The sequence below is a fragment of the Hydra vulgaris genome, chromosome 02 (genome assembly GCF_038396675.1).
Source record: "Hydra vulgaris chromosome 02, alternate assembly HydraT2T_AEP".
Classification (NCBI taxonomy): Eukaryota; Metazoa; Cnidaria; class Hydrozoa; order Anthoathecata; family Hydridae; genus Hydra; species Hydra vulgaris.
In genome coordinates this window covers 8,001,819-8,024,022 of record NC_088921.1, presented here as the reverse complement: position 1 = coordinate 8,024,022, position 22,204 = coordinate 8,001,819, and the positions used below count along the sequence as shown (strand labels likewise).

The following is a 22,204-nucleotide window of genomic DNA, read 5'->3' as shown; positions in this document are numbered from 1 at the left end:
ATATAAATACATCAAATGTGGTCCTAATGTGCGTAAATAAAAATAGGATAATTAAAAATTATTTATGAAGGATTTTAATTTTTTGTTCATAAATACTAAAAATGGCAATCCTGTATACAGGATCCCTTTTTTCCCTTTTTTTTATTTAATTTTTTTAACCCCTATTTTATTAGGTCCAAACAGCATTCCCATAATTATTTTTATAGATTTTAACTATGAATTTTCAAATATTCTTTCTAAACTATTCAATGCCACATTTATAAATGGAACATTTCCTGATATTTTGAAATTATCTCCCGTTATCCCAATATTTAAAAATGGCTCTAAACTTTCATGCACTAACTACAGACCTCTCTTTTATCTAACATTATTAAGTTTCTTTAGAAACTTATGTATTCTAGAGTGTACTCTTTTCTAAACTCATTCAATTGTTTAAATGGTTTTTGATTTGGTTTTCGATCAAAACATTCTACTTGCCATGCATTAATAAGTATAGCAAAGAAAATTAGGAAAGCTCTTGATACTGGTTTATATTCCGTTTGTGGTGTTTTTTTTGATTTACAAAAGCCATAGTATTTTGATTTCTAAATTAAAACATTATGGAATTTGCGGTTTTGTAAATGACTGGTTTTGATCTTATCTTTCAGATCAAAAACAATTTGTAAGTATTAATGTTTTCAATTCTAGTAATAAATCAGTTTTGTGTGGTGTTCCTCAAGGTTCTGTTCTAGGTCCTCTTTATTTTTAATCTACGTTAACAACCTAATCAACTCTGTTCACTTCTCCTCAGTTCATCTGTTTGCTGATAATACAAATCTTTTGCACATCAACAAATCGTATCGTTATTTATGTAAAAATGTTAATTCGGATCTAAAAGGTAGAGTTACTGGTTAAATGCCTTACTATTATGTCTCAACACCAAAAAAACTGAACTAATTTTCTTCGAAAAACTATCTCTGTAAAAATGATGAAAATAAAATCAGAATTAATAAGAAATGGCTATATCCCTCAAGAGTTATTAAATATCTTGGTGTATTAATTGATTGTAATCTTGCATGGAACATTCACATTAATGAACCAAGCAAGAAACTCTCGAGCTAACAGTATGCTTTCAATAGTTTGTCATTATGTCAATAAAGTTGCACTTAAGAATATTTACTGTGCATTATTCTCATCTCATCTTAGATATTATTGTCAAGTTTGGAGTCAAGTTGAAAACTATCTTATTTAGTAGTTGCTTATAGTCTCAGAGTCAATCCATTAGAATAATAAACTTCCAACCAATTAAATCTGATACATCGAAGTCCTTCAAAAAACTTTTTATTCCAACATTTCCAGCGCTAGTAAAGTATGCTAATTTTCTTTGTTTTTGACTCATTAAATAAAAACTTACCATCTCCTATCACAAACTTGTTCACAGAAAGTAGACTATTACATTCCTACTCTACTAGAAACAGTGCGTCTGTGAATGGAACAGGAGCCTTGTATGCATTTTGAATGAGTCCAAAAAATTATATCCTAAAATACCTTTATTCCATCTTAAACAATATCAATTTGAAAAAATTCTGAAAAACATTTTATACTAACTTTTACGCATATTATCCTTATGATTAAAATATTTATAGCAGATGCAATTAAATAGGATAACAGATTAAATAGGATAACAGATGCGATTAAATAGGATAACAGATGCCGCTTTCCGGCAGGCTGGAAAACAAGACTCTGATAAGCACTTATTAAAAAGTTTTAAAAGTATAGACGACAGCTATGGAGAACACTTCTGCAAGACTATAACAGGTATGTTTTATGGATCACAAGCTGTAAAGCAGTCTATGCAGGAAATCACTTTAGATACTAAAGCTGGAGTGATACGAATGTCAATCAATGGATCAACCTGTTTGAAAACAAAATCAGCTAGAACACAACTAGTGGAATCAAGAGATGATATTGATGAAAAGTTCTTAGCAAACAATTCAGCTTTATCTTTAGGTGAGGTGACAAAGTCTGAACAATAAAAGAGAATTAGAATAATAGATTTGCCCTTATTATTGATACTGTTTAAGATTCTACAGAAGTCACGAGAACCTAATTTTTGAGATGAAATACAAGATTTTGTGACCTGAGAATAGCGGGCTTGGTGTTAGACAAAACCTTTTTCACAATGGTTTCTAGCAGTAATAAACAGATGTCTGTTTTCTAAAGAATTGTTTTGTTGTTAGATACAGAAGTAATAGTTTTAATTGGCAATATCAGCAGCACAATATGAGGAAACCATCGAGAAGAGTGAGGCTTGACCTTGGTTGTCAAGAGGGAATAAAAGATTCCATGCCAGCCTGAATCCACAACGTTATCTAAGAAGCACATTTGCCAGCAGGAAGACAAAAGATTTCTACCCAAGGGCCATCACTAAGAAAATCAGAGAAAGAGCCCCAGTCAGCTTTAAGGTAGTTATAAGAGGTACGATGATAGGGGGATTCAAATGACGAAGAAGAATGAGATAATAGTTTTAGAGAGATCAAACCGTGATCAGAAGCACCTAAGAGTGAATGTGGAGAAACTGAGCACTGACTAGGATCAGAAACAATGCATAAGTCGAGTAGAGAAGATAAATGATTCGGTTTGTCTGGAAAGCAAGTTGGAAAGTTGACTCTTTGAGCTAGGGATTGAAAAAGGCAAAAGTTGAGGGCTTTAACGCCAGTAGAGTCATTGAAACTAGAGCCAAGCCATTTAGTGGTTAACATTCGCAAGCATTCACCCATTAAATGGGTGAATGCTTGCGAATGTAAATGACCGGGCCAAGCATGTGACTATTGGAGTCATTACGAATTAAAGGAAGATAACCATCAACGTTATGATCACAAGATGAAACAGCTGAACTCAAATTAGTCTCACTAAGAGCAAGTATGTCTGGTGAATTTTGCAAGATATAAGACTCGACAGAAGAAAAGTTACTTCGAAGACCACGAATATTAGTGAATGAGAATATTAGTTTTAGAGAACTTGGTTATGACGATGGTTTTTTGTGTTTTATAGTTTTTGGTACTTTATTCATTTTTAAATTTGTTAAAGAACTTGACTTGAAGCATTGACTGTACTCAGTACACTGTTTAATAGCCCAAGCAATTGCCTCATTACTGATAAAAAACCCTAAGTTGTAACAAAGGGTTCCAAATGTGGCCTTGACAATGCACACCAAAAATACAAACAAATATACCATTTATGCTCAACATGCCACTGTTGATACTTCGATATTTTTTAGCTGGCAATGGAATCAGTTTCTCTGAGACCTACCTCAGAGTTAGGGAAACCTGACTACCAGCCGGCCTCAGAAAACTGTGTTTTAGAGCTATGTCCTCATTAGGAGGTAATAGAATGCGTTGCCTAGTCATAAAAATGGAAACACAAGCAAAACCCATTCATTGAGTCAAGAAGATCCAGCATTCAACATCCTAAACTGGAAACAATGTATTAAAATTACATCTGCGCCAGCCTAATAGATGAAGAAGGGGTACGAGGCTGGTTAACAGATAGAATCTGTTTACCCCTTAAGTCTTTGCCTAGTAAACTTTGCCTACAAGATAGTAGTCGGATGCATTTAACATCTGCCCAAGATGAGTGTTTTTATCAAGACACCATCTCTAGCCTTAACTTAATCATGAGCCCCAAGGCATGAGGTGTTTTATGTCAGAGTTGGCTTCTCCTAGCCTTTGCCTAAAAAAGTGTATCCTACAAGGCAGTAGGACATGAGGCAGGTTGTACTGGGTTACACGTTACCAGTAGCATTTTAGTTGAATTGTTCAACGATATTTTCTTTATGTGTTCCAAAATCCTGCACCAAAACAAAACACTATGTTTATTAATTTAAGAAATATGTTGTACTTATCTTTCACTGATTACGAGAAATAAATTAACAGTTTGGCTATTGCAAAGTGATTTTTTGTTGATCTTTGAAACTTTTTACTTCATTTTGGTATCAAATGATTTTTTTTTTGTTTAAACACTGCTACTGGAGCCTTGGATCAAGCAAATCCAAATCTAAAATAGTTTTCTTAAAAGATTGGGTAAAGAACTTTCGATCTTTTATTGTAAACTAAACTAGACCCAAACAAATCAATGTAATTCAATAATATATATGCACATTTTTCTGTGGTTATTTTAGGTGATCGAAGATCTAGTGGTCACATCACCGCAGAAGGGCATTTAACTTAAAAGTTTGTGCTTGCTTCATATTGAAAAAAAGCCTAGAGTAGGCATCGAACTACAGATCTGTGAATGATCCAGCTCATTATCTCCCAGCGTTCATAAATTGTGACCATATAAAGTATAAACCTCCTCAGTTTGAGGGAGTTACAAATTTTATTTGCTCATGATTTTTGAACACCTAGAGATTGTAAAACAATACTGAAATTTTATCAATGAATATAAATTTCGTTATGAATAGTAAAAAAATTATTTCATCAACTTCTTGCTCTCGCGTTTGGGGCAGGGGGATGAAATTTTAGTGCTTATTTGTTACCAGCCTCCATTCATTGCAACTTTTTTAAAGCATTATTTCTTGACATAAACATACAAATGCTTCGATTTTACTCCATGTTAGCTATCTTAAACTCCATAAAATGCTGGATCCGTCATTACCACAGATCTTATTTTTCTTAATCGAATTTGCCTCAGACTTCAGCGTTTAAGCGCTGCAAATGTACAATAAATATTTATATACATATAATTTTTAGCTTAAGACAAATATCTCAAGAAAATATGTAAAAAAATAATTTTTAAATGTAGTTTTAAGGTTCAGAGTCTGCAGTTAGGTTTCGGATCAAAATTCAAGTTGTTATATCTATTCAATAACAAGAAACCGAGAAGAGTTGCTGTAGAAAAAAAGAGTCACCGTAGCAAGCTCTTTTAATCTAATCTTCTTTTTTAATGTTTTTTTAAAGAACTCTTTATTTGAAGTAGCTTCTGAAGCTTCCTTAAGCTTATCACACATTCTACATTATCTTGAATAGATTTTAAAACAAAAAATATATTTCTTGTTTTGAGAAATAAGATTTTTAAACTATGCTTAATAGATTTATGATTTTGCTGTGAGTTCTGATGAATTGTAAGCAACTTTAAAAGATTTTTAAAGTTTTGAAATTCATTGTGTCCAAAAATTCTACGGGAGTTTCATCCATAGGCATTTTTCAAACTATGACCTAGAATATCAAAAATTAACTAGTAGACTGGTGAAGTATACAACTCAAAACCTAGTGCCTGGTCTTTATCATCAAAAACTGCTTTCACAAGGATTTCACCTCATCTTTCTGAACTTTTCAATTCATCCATAAACACTTCACACTATATTTGTCAATTCTAAACCCTTTCCCTCCTTTAAACAATCACATATACCCCTCTCCTAAACTGTGATAGCAATTTTTAGGTCAAATATTTTAAAAGATTTAAATGTACTTTGCAGCATTTTAAAAATTTAACCTTATGAAAATAAAGCAATACGCATAAACGTAAGAAGTGTAAGTAAATACTTCAACAAACCAATCACATAATTAAGTAATAATAAAGTTGTAATACTAAAATAATTTTTTGAAGTTGCTCTTTGTCTGGCAGAAACACTGTTATGGATTTGATAACTTTGATGAATGTTGTGAAAAATCACTGAGGAAGAGTGCCACTAGTTTTTAAAAATTTCCTTTGTTAATTATTTTTAAAAATTGTTTTTAACAATTTTTAACAAATGAGTTCAATACTTTTGCAATTCTTTTCTTATGTAACTCTAACTCTTAATTATAGATTAAAAAATTCACGATAATAATCGCATAATAATCGCTCGATAATGTAAGTGATGTAATGTAAGTAAAATATACAATATCAAAAAAAATTTATTTTCCTTAGCCGGTTAACTCTGATAGATTTTTATGTATTTTTTAAATTGGTATAGAATTCGCAACATCTTGTGAAAGTGTCTAAAACAAACCGCTTCCAAGCTCTTTTGGACAAACTCAAAACTTTTTATCTTATTTTATTCATTAGACTAACATCTTTTATATAAAATAGCTAAAAGTGTAATTTAAAGTTTAAATAAGTATTTGGTAAAGTTGTTGCGCATTTAACATAAGTTAAAAATGAAATTGCCCATATATATATTATATTTATGTTTTTATTTTCTCATTAATAACTATAAAATATATATTATTAGTAAGAAAAATAAAATAATATGACAAATAAGTTTGTTTTTTTCAGCGCGTTTTTAAAATGCACTATTTTTAATATATGCAAAAAATTGCGGCAAAGATATCAACAAAAAAATATATGCGTGGTAATTTAAGGCATGCGACTGCACGCTACTCCTGAGAAGGCCTACTTATTTGAGAATCTCAATTATTTTTTTGTTTTGATATAAAGTTATCTAATTATTGCTATAAATTTTTTTAATATTTATTGATTTCTTTTAAAAGAAATAATGGAGAAAAGAAAACCTTCAGGTTGTGAGTTTAAACAAAAATGCCTACGAAAAGAGGAACAATTGAAATCAAATCAAACTTCCTAGAAAAATTTCTATCAAAAACTCATCATGATAAAAATGTCAAAGAAAGTCCAATAGTTCAAGATCTGGTTGATTCTGGAAATGAAAGCAAACTGACTCTACTAATTCAATTGAAACTATTCAAACAATTGAAAGATTGACTGACACTGGTGCTACCTCTGAATGCTTTGACGATATTAGCGATTGGAAGGAAAATTTAACCAATGATTTCATACAAGATGCTGTTATAATAGGTCCTAACAGCTTCAAAGACGATTCTAATAACTATCCAAGAATTTTTGATAATTTGAGTTTTTCAAATCATTTTTTTAACTGCATCATGGATAATGGTGAAAAAAATCATAGAACGTGGTTAGTTTAAAAAAGCTAACAAAGTTTTTTGTTTTTGTTGTAAACTTTTTTTTTTTAAATCCTATTATGTTGGCTCATAATGGTGGTAATGATTGGTGCCATATTTCCATATAATTTTTAAAAGACACAAAAAAAGCCTTGATTATTTTGACTGCTACAGCAAGTGGATGGATTTAAAATATAGATTACAAAAAATCACTTTAATTGATAAAATTTTGGATAGAAACTTATTTAAAGTAGAACATTGGGACAATGTAATTAGAAGAATAATTTCCCTAACTATTATGATGGCAAAGCAAAATCTGCCATTCAGAGGCTCTTGTGAAAAAGTCTATCAAGATAATATTAGAAACTTTCTTAAAATTTTAGAATTTTTTGCTGAATTTGATCCAGTTATGAAAAAGTATTTGTTGAGAGCAAAAATAAAAACCAATTCTGTGCACTTATTGGCAAAAGTTATTTAGAATGATTTACTTATTGGCAAAAGTTATTTAGAATCATTGACTTGATTGGCATATCCATTAAATTTGAAATTTGCTCAAATGTCCAAAAGTCTGTGTATTTTTCAATTGTTGTTAATTTTACACCAGACATCAGTCACCAGGAGCAAATGACAATAATGGTTCGATAAGGTTGATGTAGAGGATAAGATTGAAATTCATATTATCTAAAGTTTTCTTGGATTTTACTTAATTGAAGGTTCGACAGGACATGACTTTTCAAATGAGATATTTGACTCCCTGGTAAAAAATAGCTTGTCAGTGGAAAACTGTAATTTTCTTGCAGGCAGCACAACATTACAATTTTAAAATCTTTCTTTTTACTCATTTAAAAAACTTTACAATAATTTTGCGTTCAACTTATACATTACGAATCATCTCAAATATGCTCATAAAAAAACCACTTATACTATATATATATTTTCTTAAGGAAACTACGTCAGTCAAAACCTCCGTACATAATTTCTCCCACGCAATTCAATTACAAAAACATAAGAGGTCAGAGCTATGACAATTGTGCAAATGCGTAAGAAATGGTGAGCAAGCTTTTATTCTTAAAAAAACAGCTGAGCGGTTTATATTCCATGCTGCAGACACACATTAAATCTGGTAGTTGTTGATTCTAAGAGATGTTCACCTAATATTTCTATGTTTTCTAATATAATTGATCAAGTTTACTTTTTTTTCTGCTTTAACAATATGATGGTTAATTTTGCAATCAAAGTGTCAATCTTTAACAGTTAAACCATTAAGTGAGACAAGATAGAAAAGCCACATCAGCGCTATAAATACTCTTCAATTTGAAATGCCAAAAATTTATGAAGCACTGCAAGATGCAGCCAAGACTAGTAATGAAACAGTTGCAAAAACCACAGCAGCGTATGTTGAAAAGCAGTCCGAAAAAACTTTGAAAAACAGTCCAATAGAAAAGTATAAGCAAAATGTTTTATAAATAAAATATTGAATTCTATTGAACTATTGCAATAGAAGATATATTTTATGCTACAGTTGCACCTTTTAGCTTTTTATTTGATATTAAAAAGCTCTCAACAGTTAAGAAAGATGATTTAAAATTTCATTGCATCACATTGGAAAAAAAAAATGGAATCTGAAAATGGAAAAAATGATATTTATGGGGAGGAACTAAGCTTTGAATTAACATCTCTTTCTTTTCATTTTACTAAAAATATGGATCCTGAAAATGCTATAAAATATTTGTACACAAACGATTTGAATGAAATCCACGCAAAAGAATCTATTGCATTAAGAATTCTTCTCACATTACCAATAATAGTAGCTAGCGCTACCAAAAATTATTTAAGATCAACAATGGGTTAGGACAGGTTGAACAATCTTGCAATTTCCATTGAAAATAAACTTGTTGCTGATTTAAATATTGTAGATATCTGGTTGAAATTTTCGAAAATGGAAGCTCCAAAAGTACTAATTTCGAAATAATTTATTTTATCGAAAAGTTTGTATTAAAGTAAGTTAAAAATATAAACTTTGATTTATTAACTTTGATTAAGGCTCATAATTTTGAAAAAAACTAGTGGAATAAGAGTTCTTGGAGCACTTAGGAACAGTCACAGAAAAGATGAGACTTAATTGAATGACGAATAACGCGAGAATGAATTTTAGTAGATGGCACAAGAGACATGAGCTCTTTAATATATGGTTTCTATGAGAGTAAAGACGTACAATAAAAAAGAATCCAAGATGATGTAAAGTAGAGGACTTAGTAAGAGTGTTGTAAAATGATGACTTAGTAAGAGTGTTATCAGAGGGTTGGGTAAGGTGTTGTCATTCATCAGTATCAGAATATCCTCAATATTGCAATAAAAATTTGTAGAAAAAAATGAAAGTTTTTAAGTGAGTTGTTTTTATAAAAAAGATGAATATTTCATTCATTGCGTTTAGAAATAGAAGGTTCACAAGTATAAATGAAACCTTCGATTCCTACCTGAATCCAAAAGAATGTTGAGGAGGCATTATTTTCATTATTAAGATGAAAAACATCTGCTGAAGTACCATTACAGTACATTAGAGTCACATAGTTGACTTAATGAATTGGAGATTGAAAAACGCAAAAACAGTGACAACAGTGTTAGTTGTACTAGAGTTAAGCTATTCAGTGTGAGGAGCATTAATTTCATCATGATAATTTATCTATAACCATGTTACTTAATCAGGATTTTTTTTTTTATTAATAAAATTGATTGATGTTTTCTAGTAATACATTTCTATTGACTTATATTATTTATGTTATATGAATATATAATTCTGTGACTTAATACAGAGCACAATAATTTTACTTTATGTTTTTTCTTAAGAATAATATTATTTGTTGTTATGATAGTAATGATTGCATAACTTTTTATTTATATTATATTACTCAAAATAATTTTATTTTGACTAACAACATTAAAAAAAAAAACCTGAAAAATTTAGCTTGATTGACCTACCTGTTCGAAAGTTATGATTGAATCATATCTTTTGAACAGGTCGAAATTTGAGTTTCTGGAAGATACAGTAGATTTTAATGATTTTTGACATTAGATTGTAGTAAAAAAATTATCACTTGAAATGGATTATTTGGGTCAAAAATCACAATACAAAATTTCGAGTGACCTTTTTTACTTTTTTACTAACTTGACCAAAGTTTACAAAAAAAAAACCTCAAGTAAATAACTTTAGAATCATTTTATATCAAATCACCTAATGGCTCTGAGGTGGTACCTCAGGGTACCACCTCAGATTTACTTCAAACTTTGCCTATCCACAGATTTTATGAAAAAAACAAAATCTCAAAAAGTTCAGCTTGATTGGCCAGTATGTTTAAACGTTAAAATTGGATAAATATTGACCGAAATTGAAACCTTTTTTTTGCTGGTTGACAAGAAACTTTTAAAACAAATTTAAACCGACATCTGTTTTTTATTTATTTTTTACTTAAAATTTATATGGCTGTCACAGTGGCCCTCGACAAAATCAAAATCAATAAAAATGTCAACGGAAACTGTTTGCAGATACTTTTAGAACTTTATGTGTATATTACAAATCTGTTATAATAAAAAAGTCTGTTAGAATAAAAGCAGTATCACATTGTTTTAAAAAATATTTGTATATTAAATGTTGAAAAAAAACTGGATTTAAATCAGCAAATAAAAAAAAAGAAAAGTATCATGTCTACAATTAAATTTTACAACAGCTTACATCAAACCCCCCACATATGACACATTGATGATTATATTAGTTTAGTATCGTAACTAATACTTCATATTAAGTCATTCCATAGAGAATTTTATGCTACTGAATAAAACTTTCTATGGATTGACTTTCCTGCTTGTTTAGATACAAGCACTTGTTCAATCTAATTTCAAAAAATTTTTTAAACAAGATATCATTTAATTAAACCTGACATTTTCTGTCTAATTTTCTCAGACCACATTTCCCAAACCTATTCATAGTTCAAAGGTTCGGAAGCTATATCTAAATTACAGTTTATATCACAAATATGCACTTCCTCGTGTGTATCTAATCATCAGAATATTCGCAACTTAACATTATAATAGCACTATGATAAATTTCTTATTTTTGGTGACAGAAGAAATATAAAACTTGCAATGAGTGGAATGGCTGTTCATGATAAAATGTACGGAGTCCTGTAAAGTAAAAAAACAATCTTGAACTTGAAGATCTTTAATATATATATACATATATATATATATATATATATATATATATATATATATATATATATATATATATATATATATATATATATATATATATATATAAGGTAAGTGTGGGTATTAAGGCCCGGCGGGTAATAAGGCCCACTAATCCAAACTTAGGGAAAAAATAAATTGTGAAACTTTTTTTCGACATTAAAATATTAGAGTTATCTGGTTTTATCACTGGCAGCAAAAAAAAATCAGCATTTCTTTACATTTTCATTTTTTTAGGTGGGCCTTAATACCCATACTTACCTTGTGTGTGTGTGTGTGTGTGTGTGTGTGTGTGTGTGTGTGTGTGTGTGTGTGTGTGTGTGTGTGTGTGTGTGTGTGTGTGTGTGTGTGTGTGTGTGTACTATATTTAAATTCAAATTAAAAGAATTTTGATTTAATTTTTTATAAGGCGATTTCGCCAATGTAAAAAGAGTTGAATATTTATGTTACTTAATAAAATTATTTATTTAAAATTAATTCATAAAAAAATCATTTTAATCATTCAAATATACAAAATATTCTGTATAAAATCTTATTTATTCCATGTGTTTTGCCTGATTTTTTAACCTAGTAATGGACATTTACTTATATGTATAATCTCACAAATGTCATGAGGGAACGGCAATTTTTTGTTATTTAAATGTTATTATAAATACGCTAACTTTGTTTCGTTTAATGTAGAAATGTCATACAACAGTTGTAAAAATGTTTTGTACAATTAAGTTGATGATTTGCTTTTTTTATAGCCACTATTGTTTTGCGTAATTTTTTTTGTTTTGTTTAAAAGAGTAGTACGCTAGAGAATGTTTTTGTATTAAAACCAAATTATTGCATAACTGTTATACATTTCCACAACTAAAACCAATGAACTTAAGGACTAAAAAATTCAAGTTTTCACTGAACATTTTTATATTTTTTCTTTTTGAAAGTAATAAAGAGCTTAGAGACTAATAAATATCTTATTAATAATGATCAACTTACATTAAATAATACATCAAAATAATTTTTGACACACTTATTTAATATTAATTGGATGTATTTTTTGTATTCGTCTTTTTTTTTATACGTCCGTAATGGTCACTAAACACCCAATTACAGATAAAAATTCTGAACATCAGAAAAGCAATAATTAAAATAGTGTTTTATGTTGTTTCATTCGTCTTGCCGTTACGTTTATTTAATTTAGGCAAATATTTTTTCGATATTTGTTATATGGAAGTTATTTTTTTAATCACTATTTGTTTGTTAATAGGTATTAATAAAGTAATTTATAATAATTTACAAATTTTTTTCTGTTATTACATAGTTTTATCTATTTTCTAGTGACTTAAATTACAATAATGACGTAATGAATGTTTTTATTGTTTTTAAATTATTTTATTGAAACAAAAAATCTTTAAATTGATAAGTTTATGTTATCCAATGAAAATGTCTAAATTATTAATTAACATGTTTTCAAGCTTTAAACTTGATTTATAGTCATTTTATAAAATCAAATGCGATCAAAAAATTTTATCTTGAAAAGCCACATTCTTTTTTTAACGGTTGCGGTAGTTACAATTAACTACGATTTCTATTAGCAATACGGTTGTTTCGAATTTCATTTGTTTTCTTCGAATTTGTCAAAGGATTTTTTCTAGTTCTATGATCGAGTTTTTAAATATATAAAATCTCATATTGTTACCATTGTTTTTAATTAACACTGGTAACGAACTTCATAAACTTTTCAAGTCGTAAGTATACTTCAATATAAATTTATTATTTTTTTTTATTTAAAAATTTGTCTTGAAAGTAAATTTGAATTGTTTCAAAACAATAACTTACAACGATTATACGGAGTTGTTGATAACAAGCTTGTGTTTGTTTTTTTTATTAAGTAAATTATATTATAAAAATACAAAAACAAAAAGCAAAAAAAATAAGCATTGGAATTTCATAAATAATTGTAATAGTTTGATTTATACTTCAGCTCATTTTTTTAAATTTATCAAAATAAAGCATGTCATACTGATTTTTTAACATAACTGAGATGTTAATCGATTGTATATTCAACAGACTTCACTTTTTTTGTTGTAAATTTCTATATCATATAGTTCATCTAAATAATACATTGACATTCTAGAAAGTAAATTGAAACTTTTTTTAGCTTACAATAGTTTTTATAAAACGCTGATTACCTTTTTAACTTTGGCATCTCTAAAAATAGAGATATATTAAATATTTAAAATTCATAAAAATATACTTAAAATTCATATAATTATGATTGATTAAATTATCGATTTTTATCTTATTTTTGTTCGTTGCTTTTTTCTTTACAAAAGCATTTATATATTTTTGTCGCAAGGTCTATAGTTACACGTCGTTTTTTGTGTGTGTGTAAAAAACCAAGGAAACGGGCTAGCACAAGAAAGATTTCATCATAAGAGTACCATTTTTTAAATCTTTTAAGAAAATTTAGTATTGGGCTAGATTAAAAATTTCTCAAGTTTGTTAGTATGATATACGTATTTTATTCGCAATTGAATCGCGTAAATTTCATTGCGCGTGCAAATTTAAACTCTTTAACTTGTTAAATCCCATTAAAACTTTTTTTCTCCATAAATAATGCTTTTTAATTTTCTGTTATGTTGTTAGGATAGGTAGGTGAAAAATTAGGAAATATTCCTTAAACTCTTAATTAAAAAAAGTTTCTTATTGAAAAGTAACCTAGCACTAAAAGTTTCTTAAGGTTTTGGAGCTTCTCATACTAGTTTTTTATAAACAAGTTTATTATTCAAAAAAAAAAACGTGCACCAGATGTCCAGTTTGTACATTGAAAATTTTGATTTTCTAAACAATAAGACCGTTAGGACTTCTTCGAAGGGGTCATTATAAATTACGTCATGCTATTTTTGACCGCTTTTGACCATCGCTCCATGCCCTCCTCCCTCATCACAAGATTGTAAGTCTTTAGTAACAAATCCTGTACAAGTCCTCATAAAACCACCAATTCTTTCCCCTCCTTCCTAGAGCGTGATGTAGTTTATGGAGGACCCCAAAGGAACATAAAAAAAAGGTTTTGCACTCTGCGTTTCTACATATAAACAAGACACCATAGCATTGCAGCTCTGCTTTAACGATAAAACTGTTGTTTATTATTGCTGTTGTTTATTATTATCAAAAATATATTATATCATGCTTTTGTTATAAAATTTAATGAAATTTTTAAATAATATAAATAGTTCTTTAATGAGCTTTTTTTAAAAAAAAAAAGATTTCATTCAACGCCGAATTCGAATAAACAAAAATCTAAACATTTATTTAAACTCTCACTCTTTGAGTATTTAATGGTTTTTCACATAATTTATATTTCAAATATATCGACGAAGGAGATTTTCAATATTAAGTTCTTTATTTGAAATTCGATTTCAAATATTCATTTCACTTCAAATCAACGTTTAAATGAAACGCGTTCTGTTTGTTGACTTGTTACATTACTTGGTTAAATTTAAATCACTTGTTTAATTTGCTTTTATCAGTAATATGAATATAAGGAAGTATTTTTTTTAATTAATATTAATGATGAACTTTTTTTACATTATTTTAAATATGTTATATTTATGGTAAAACGAAGTTTAGAAAATGTGATAAAAATTATGTTTAAATTGATAAAGTTTTTAGTAAAAAATTGTTTAATTAAAAGTTTCTTTTTTTTCTTTTTATATATAATTTTATTATTTACATGTATATAATTTAATATTAATGTAAATACAATTATGTAATTTATAATGTATTTAATTATAATATTTTTTATTGATTTTTTATTCTTTTATAACTTCTTATACGTAATATGTAAATATATTATATATATAAATATTATAATTTATTATAAAATTATGTTATAAATTTTATATTTATAAATATATGTATCATTATGTTGATTATATTTCCTTATATATATTATTCATATGTTATTAATTCCGATTATTGTTTAAATTTTTATTTATTTGTTTATTTTTATTAAATTGTTGCTTTTTTTTTTAGATCGTCTACTTAAATTATCTCGTCAAAATATAAACAATTATCAACTTAGAACTTATTACGTTAATTTATTCATTGAATGTTTTTATGAAAGTCAATCATCATTTACTGATTTAATAAAATTAATCGTTGATCATCGAGAGATTTCGATTGACGATGGAAAAACTTCTTACGAAACTTCTTGTGATAATTATTTCGTAAATCATTACATTAAATCTGGAAGAAAGTTATCGGCGTTATATGTTCGTAAAAATATTTTAAGTGATGAAGAAAAAAATCTTATAATTCAATGTTCAACAAATGTTCGCAGTGTCAACTTTTATTGTCCAATTAAATTCGAAGGATTGAAACCGAAAGATAAGATTGAAGTGTTGTCGATATGGATCTCACGTTATTTAATAACGAAAAAAGATTTTGAAGAAAATTTTCTTCCGTGGATTAATCTTTGTGAAGGATTATATCTTTCACTTCACGACGACATCGATTTCATTGAAGAGATTTGTGAATGGATTCGTTGTTTGAATCTCAAGTGGTTGAGGATCTACTACCGTGGAAAAGATTTTCAAAACCTCGATGAATTAAAAAACTTTATAACACGAAAAAATGTTTAATATCTTAACTAAAATATGAACAATAATTATAAAATAATAAATGAAATATTTAATATATTATTTTATAATTAAACGTTTTAAAATGTACGAATTAATTTTAATAATATTTTAAAATTTTCATTAATTTTCTAAATTATTTAAAGGATTATTTTTTATTTAAAGGAATAAAATATATTATTAATAAATAATTTTAACAATTATAATATACATAATTATTAGTTTTAATAATTATATAACTATTGTATTATTAATATATATAATTTTTATTAAATAACTTTATTAGTAATTATTCTAATATGAATATAATTTTTCAAAACCTTTTTGAAATTTTTGTTATTGTTTTTTGTTAATTATATTTTTATTTCATTGTTCATGAAATATATTATCATAATTAAGATAAATAAAAACTAGATAAATTTTTGTTATATTTTATTTAATGATTTAACTTTAAATATTTTTTAGAAGTTTTGAAACTCTCAAATTATTTGTAACGTTATGCAGAAAATTTTTCGTTTAATGTTTTTTGTATTTATTTTTATGTAATTTTATAGATATTTAATTTTGCAATAAAAATTAAAATTATATTTGTTTTCGATTTACACAATATAAATTTATGTTTATGTCAATTATTTTTAGAAGTTTAAGTTTTCGTCCATCTTTGTTTCTTTCAAAAATAATTTGTTGTCAACATAATAATAAAATTCGAAATTTTTGTAGAATTTTTCGTCGAAGTTATTTTGTTCGAAATATAAATTTTCAATTAAATAACGTTTGTTGTTAGGCCTAATTGATAATTAATTTTTTATTTAATCTTTTTTAAATCAACAGTTATGACCATAAATAATGAGAGTCGGTTGCGGTTAAAGGTGGGGTGGTATAATAAATTATAATGGTTCCATTAAACAAGGTAATTAAAAGGGTGGGATAGGTAATTCGATTAACAGGTAGTATTAAAGGTGGTAATAATGGTGTGTTAGTTAATGGTATGAGGTAAAAGAATTTTATAATTTTTGTAAATGAACAAGGTGGTACTAAGGGTGAGATGTGTACACGGGGTGATGATAAATTATAATGGTTTAATTAAACAAGATTGTTTAAAGGGTCGAATATCTGGGTCAAATAACATTTGAGTTATAAGGGTGGTAATTATGTGTAATCGAACACAAGTGGTAATGATGTTGGTATGGGGTAAAGGGACTTTATAAGTCTTTGTAAATGACAAAATGATACGTAATAATAAACTAAGAGTAGATGGATACGTGGTTCTCAATAACAGATATTAAGGTTTGGTGGGAGTAGTATCAATAGCATATAATTTTTTTTTTACCGGTGACTTTTTAATTCCGAGTTGTTCAATAACAGATATTAAGGTTTGGTGGGAGAGGTATCAAAGGTATTTTTTTTATTTTACCGGTGACTTTTTAATTCCGAGTTGTTCAATATTGGGGTTTTAAGTGACAAAAAAAAATCTTTGTAAATGAAAATAATGATATTTTTTTTTAGTTTCTAGGCTTCTTTATAGGATTCGTTAACTTTAAAGGATAAAATTTCGATTATATAGGAATAAACGATTTTCTTATTGTTTACAAAGTTCGGATCGATCGTTGCTAATAAATGATGCCGTTGTTTTCAATACTCTTTAAATTTAATACCGTGTTTTCATAACGCAATGTGAATTATAAATCAGAAGTAGCAATTGCAGTGATAAAGTATTTTAATATATGACAAGAGCATTCATAAGACAATGTGTTATGTGATGATGAATCTCCTGATATACAACTTTATAAACGTGCAGTTTAATAACGATATTTATTTTTGCTCCCATTTAACAATAATCTGAAAACAATTTATTTTCATCAATCTTATCAAAAAATATTTTTTCTGTCAATCTATTTTTTTTTTTTTTTAAACTAAAATACTTATGTTACAATTACAATTTATGATTATAAGATTTAAAGTTCATACAAAAATGTTACTTTAGTGATTCTAAAAAATCGTTAACATTTGTATCTGCATCAGAAAGTTTATAACACCAGTTGTCTGTATTCTTTTGTCTTCTTAAAAATTGCTAAAACAAATAATTGGTATTGTTAATTACTACAATTATCAGCAATAATCTGCGCAAAATACTCTTCTGAATGCAAATTTACCACATCAATATAGTGATTTAGAATCATTTTTTAAATCGAAAGTTTCTTGCATGTCAATTATGGCATAAATAAAATAGTAATTTCCGAGTTTTTTATTATTTACTTACGTCAAAAAATTTAGATTGCTAAAAACTACCCATAAATCTACTTAAAATTACTTTAAATTTTTTTTAATTTGGTTTATTCACGGTCAACAAAATTTACAAGTTGTTGACAAAGCGCGGCACACCAGGTCTCTCTATTATGAAAATACAGATTTTCGATTTCAGCTAAAGTGAAGATGCCAGAGCGGAGAAAGTTCATGTTTGAAATTGTTTAAGTACTTTGCCTCCACCGCATTTTCAGTTACGTAATTCCATGATTTTACAACACGGTTGGTGAGGTAGTTGTTTTTTTCTGCTCAGTTTTGAACAAGTTGTACTTTTAGTTGTTTAGTGTGTCCTTGTGGCCAAATGCTGTACTTTAAAGATTTGATATTTCGTTAAAGTTGTGGGACCTGGAAGTTAACTTTGTTGATTTTGCTCATGATTTTATATTGCTCGATAAAGTTTCTTCTTACTTATCGTTCAGTTAGTGTTTTCTGGTTAAGGCTTAAATGTTTCTGAGTATACGGAAGACGTTTTAAGGTGGCAATATGTTTTGTGGCTTGCTCGAGTTTGGCTATGTCTTGAGCTAAAAACGATGACTTGTACTGCAAAATTGTAGATGCGGGCGAACGTACGAAAAATACAGTGTGCGCTATAATGCAGAACTTCAACCTCGAAAAGTCTTCTTGAGCCTGCCAAGCACTTGGTTGCCAGCTGATGCAGCCACGCAGATTTGTTTTTAACTTTTAGACGCTAGTCATAAAAAGGCCTAGGTCTCGTTCAGATGACGTGCACGATAGCTGATGCAGTTGGCCTACCAAGTTATTTCTTGTATAAATTGCATTCAATTTTTGTTGTTGCTGCGCCCAGTGTGCATGACTTTGTCATGGTTTAATTCGACGACTTCAATTATTTTACAATTGCCTGCATACATTATAAAGTGGTGTCCTATCTTGTTTGCCAAATTTTTTCTCCACGCAGCGGCCTTGTTCGTCAAGTCTCGTGTTACGGAGTTATAGAGTTGAGAGAGGGTTATAACCACAATTATATAGCCTCCTCGTCTGTAGTGGCCTTCTGGGACTTGGGGAAATGAATTAACAAAAAAAATAAAAAAAAAAGAAAAATCGTATATGTAGACAAGGAAAAGAAGTAGTCCAAGAACATATTCATGTGGCAAACCACTAGATGCTGTTTTCCAATCGAATTTATTGTTTTCAATGGCTACGTGTTGTAGGAGGTTGGTTGGCCAGCTCTTGATCCATTTATGCAAGTTTTCGGACACTCCATAAGGTTTGAGATTATGCAGCAGACGACGGTGCGTTACTTTATCGAATGCTTTATCAAAGCCTGTGAATAAGATATCGGTTGCGAGCAACTTCAGTCAGGCTGTCGGTAGTTTCAAGTTGGTTTGTGACGCAACCTTTTCCCTTTCAGAACCCGTGTCGGGCAGAGCTGATGAGTTTATTTTTTTTCAAGTGGTCAGTAATGTGTCTGTGTACAAGTCATTCCATTACCTTGCGAGGGACTGAAGTGCGTGAGATAGGTCGATAGTTTGTTAATTAAACAACTAAGGTGCAATTAAACAACTAAGGTGGTTTCTATGTGATCAAAACTTTTTATTCATTAATTTTTTCAAAAGTAGGTACAGAATGTGTAAAAAAAAATATTTTTTCGAACTCCAAAAATATATTGATGATCACATAGAAGCCTATAGAGTCAAAATAACCCCAAAAAATAGTGTTTACTCGAAACAAAATTTATTGTAAGATTTTGCTTCTAGTAAAAGTTATGCTTCAAAACAACTGTATTTTCAAAAAATCTGCTATTAGGCCTCTAATATTAGTTCCCTAACCACGAAAAAAAACTCAAGCATTAGCAGTACACTGGATGAATAAGCCCAAAAATTTCAAGTAGTTATCACTATTAATTCAACATTTATGATGTTTTTCGTGAGACAATTTTCTTGAAAAACGATTTGGTAGAAAATCAAAAAGCAAGAAAGTAAATTTGTTTTTAAAACTAAAATCCTCCTTTTAATTAAGTTTCTCCTCCCTCTTTATCTCTTTGTTCAATAAACCCTTCTTGATGGCTTTTAGTTTGTTTTTTTTTGCTTTAGTCTTACCTGATGTTGTAATAAGTAAAATTTGGATGCTGTGTCGGTTCATTTTTTCAGATATAATATTAAAACAGACACCGGTCTGTATTCCAAGTTTTTCATACAATTTTTTTTTTATAAAATTGACCTTCGTTGAATTGAAGAATAGAGAGAATTGGAAAAGTTGGTACAATGATGAAGGAATGCTATCCTTCATCATTGTACCAACTATTGTACCTAACCACTTTTTCATAGTGTAAACTTTTTCATTGACTTCTTCGAATAGCAATACCATAATAATTTGTTATTAAATTGATGGAATTGTTTGTAAATTTTCCTTTTTCACCAAATGGTGGAGAGGTATTTTTATATTCTTGTACTAGTATTCTAAGTCGAGAACCTTTTCGTCTGTTTACATGTTCAATACATTCAAGTTTAACAGGTGTAATACCAAACTGAGCTTCGTAGTGTTTGGAGTAAACAACTTCTTTGTAAGAAACTGTGTCTATATCTCTAAGATACTCATTATAAACTAGTTTATTTCGACTCACAGATTGCTGAAATATATTATTAGCACCTGAGGATTCCATTGCTCCTGATGACTTTTGATGTTAATTTTACAATTATGTGCAACATTAAAATTTGTGTATACTATTGTCCCTTTTTTTCCACCTCATATTATACACTGCCTGCAATGTTTTGATAAAACAATAACATCCAAACACTTTGCTTACTGCTGCCACTACACCGTTCAACGAGGAGTGTCCTTCTTTTTGTCAAGTTCCATCAATCAATAAACGGCAAGAATGCATACCTGGGGCAACTTCTTCCATTTTTTTTTTTCATTTGAAGCATTTTGCATACTTTCTAGTGCAGAATTTTCGTATGCAGAAAATAACTTATTATTAGTATTTCTGAAGGAAGTATTAGATGTTGAGTGCATATTCTTACACCGTACAAATGTTTTAATCGATTTGTGCCCTTTACCAATTTCTCGAAATGCCATAACCAATCGAACATTAATTTCACTTGGTTTACAACCATACATTTTTTCAGAAGCACTGAAAGTTGAAGTATATTTGTGACTTTTATTTTTACATTTTCTACAAAAGTAAACAATTTTATGAGAAAATTCCTTTTTATCATCCAAACTATTAGATATTGTGACATTGGCTTCCCCACATTCTTGACACTTGTTTCTTATTTCTATCATTTCCATAAGTATTTTAAAATTTATAAATAAAAAATAATCATCACTACTTCCAGAATGTTCAGCTGGTTTAATGGTAATTTCTTTTTTAGTGATATTTTCAATATTTACATTTTTTTTATTTCCATTGATACCACATTTATTATTTAAAATATACACAGATTTTTTACAACCACGAGCCCCAACACCCTTTCTTGATGACTTTCTTTTGTTTTTTCAAAAGTTTCCCATATTAAATCTTTATTATTTTACTAGAATCTAGCTAAAATGATAAATAATTTCTACAAAACACATAAGAAAGCAGCAAAAAATAAAAAAAGTTATTATAAAAAAGCCTGCATACTGTTTGCACTTTGCAGCAGCATAACTTAAAATTATTAAATATTTAACAACTTGGACGTACAGGGCAACATTAGAATAGCAAAAGAGATGTACTAGTTTAAGTTTTAAGGTACATTTAAGATAATAACTAAAAAAATAAAACGGTTGCTATGGCTGTTGCTAGGCACTAAAATTATACCATCCTGTATAAAATAGTATATATTGTTAAAAGCATAAACAAACAGAAAGAACGTTATATTTTACATTAGAATATCTTTTTTGCCAAAAAATCAATTTTTGAAAAAATTTTGACTTTTGATTATCAAGAAACCACCTTAAAGTATAATTTAAAATTATTTAAGTGATTAACTATTAACTATAAAATTTTAAGATTTCTATTTTGCATTTTTTTTTTTAGCTACAAAATAATTTTTAATGTAAACCCATAAAAAAAACTAAGCGCGAATAAGATTTGTATTTAATATCATTTGTTTACCAACACATGATATTTTTATTAAAAGTTCTTCATTTTCATTTTCCAATATTGGAACAATGAAAAAAAAGTAGAGGTCAATAATTTTAACAGAA

At 28.3% G+C, this 22,204-nt stretch overlaps 1 protein-coding gene across 4 annotated transcripts in view; it reads left to right on the top strand.

The window, feature by feature from the left end:
* LOC136076705 (NACHT, LRR and PYD domains-containing protein 1 homolog) overlaps nt 1-22,204 on the top strand; it is a 71,568-nt gene that overhangs the window by 41,430 nt on the left and 7,934 nt on the right. The window contains exon 4 of one of the 4 annotated variants that reach the window (XM_065790068.1): nt 15,147-15,777. The exons of the other annotated variants lie outside the window; for them this stretch is intronic. Coding sequence (XP_065646140.1) covers nt 15,147-15,754 — 608 coding nt within the window. The 3' untranslated portion in view covers nt 15,755-15,777. Of the gene's footprint in view, nt 1-15,146; nt 15,778-22,204 lie in introns of those variants that run through there. 4 annotated transcript variants of the gene reach the window in all.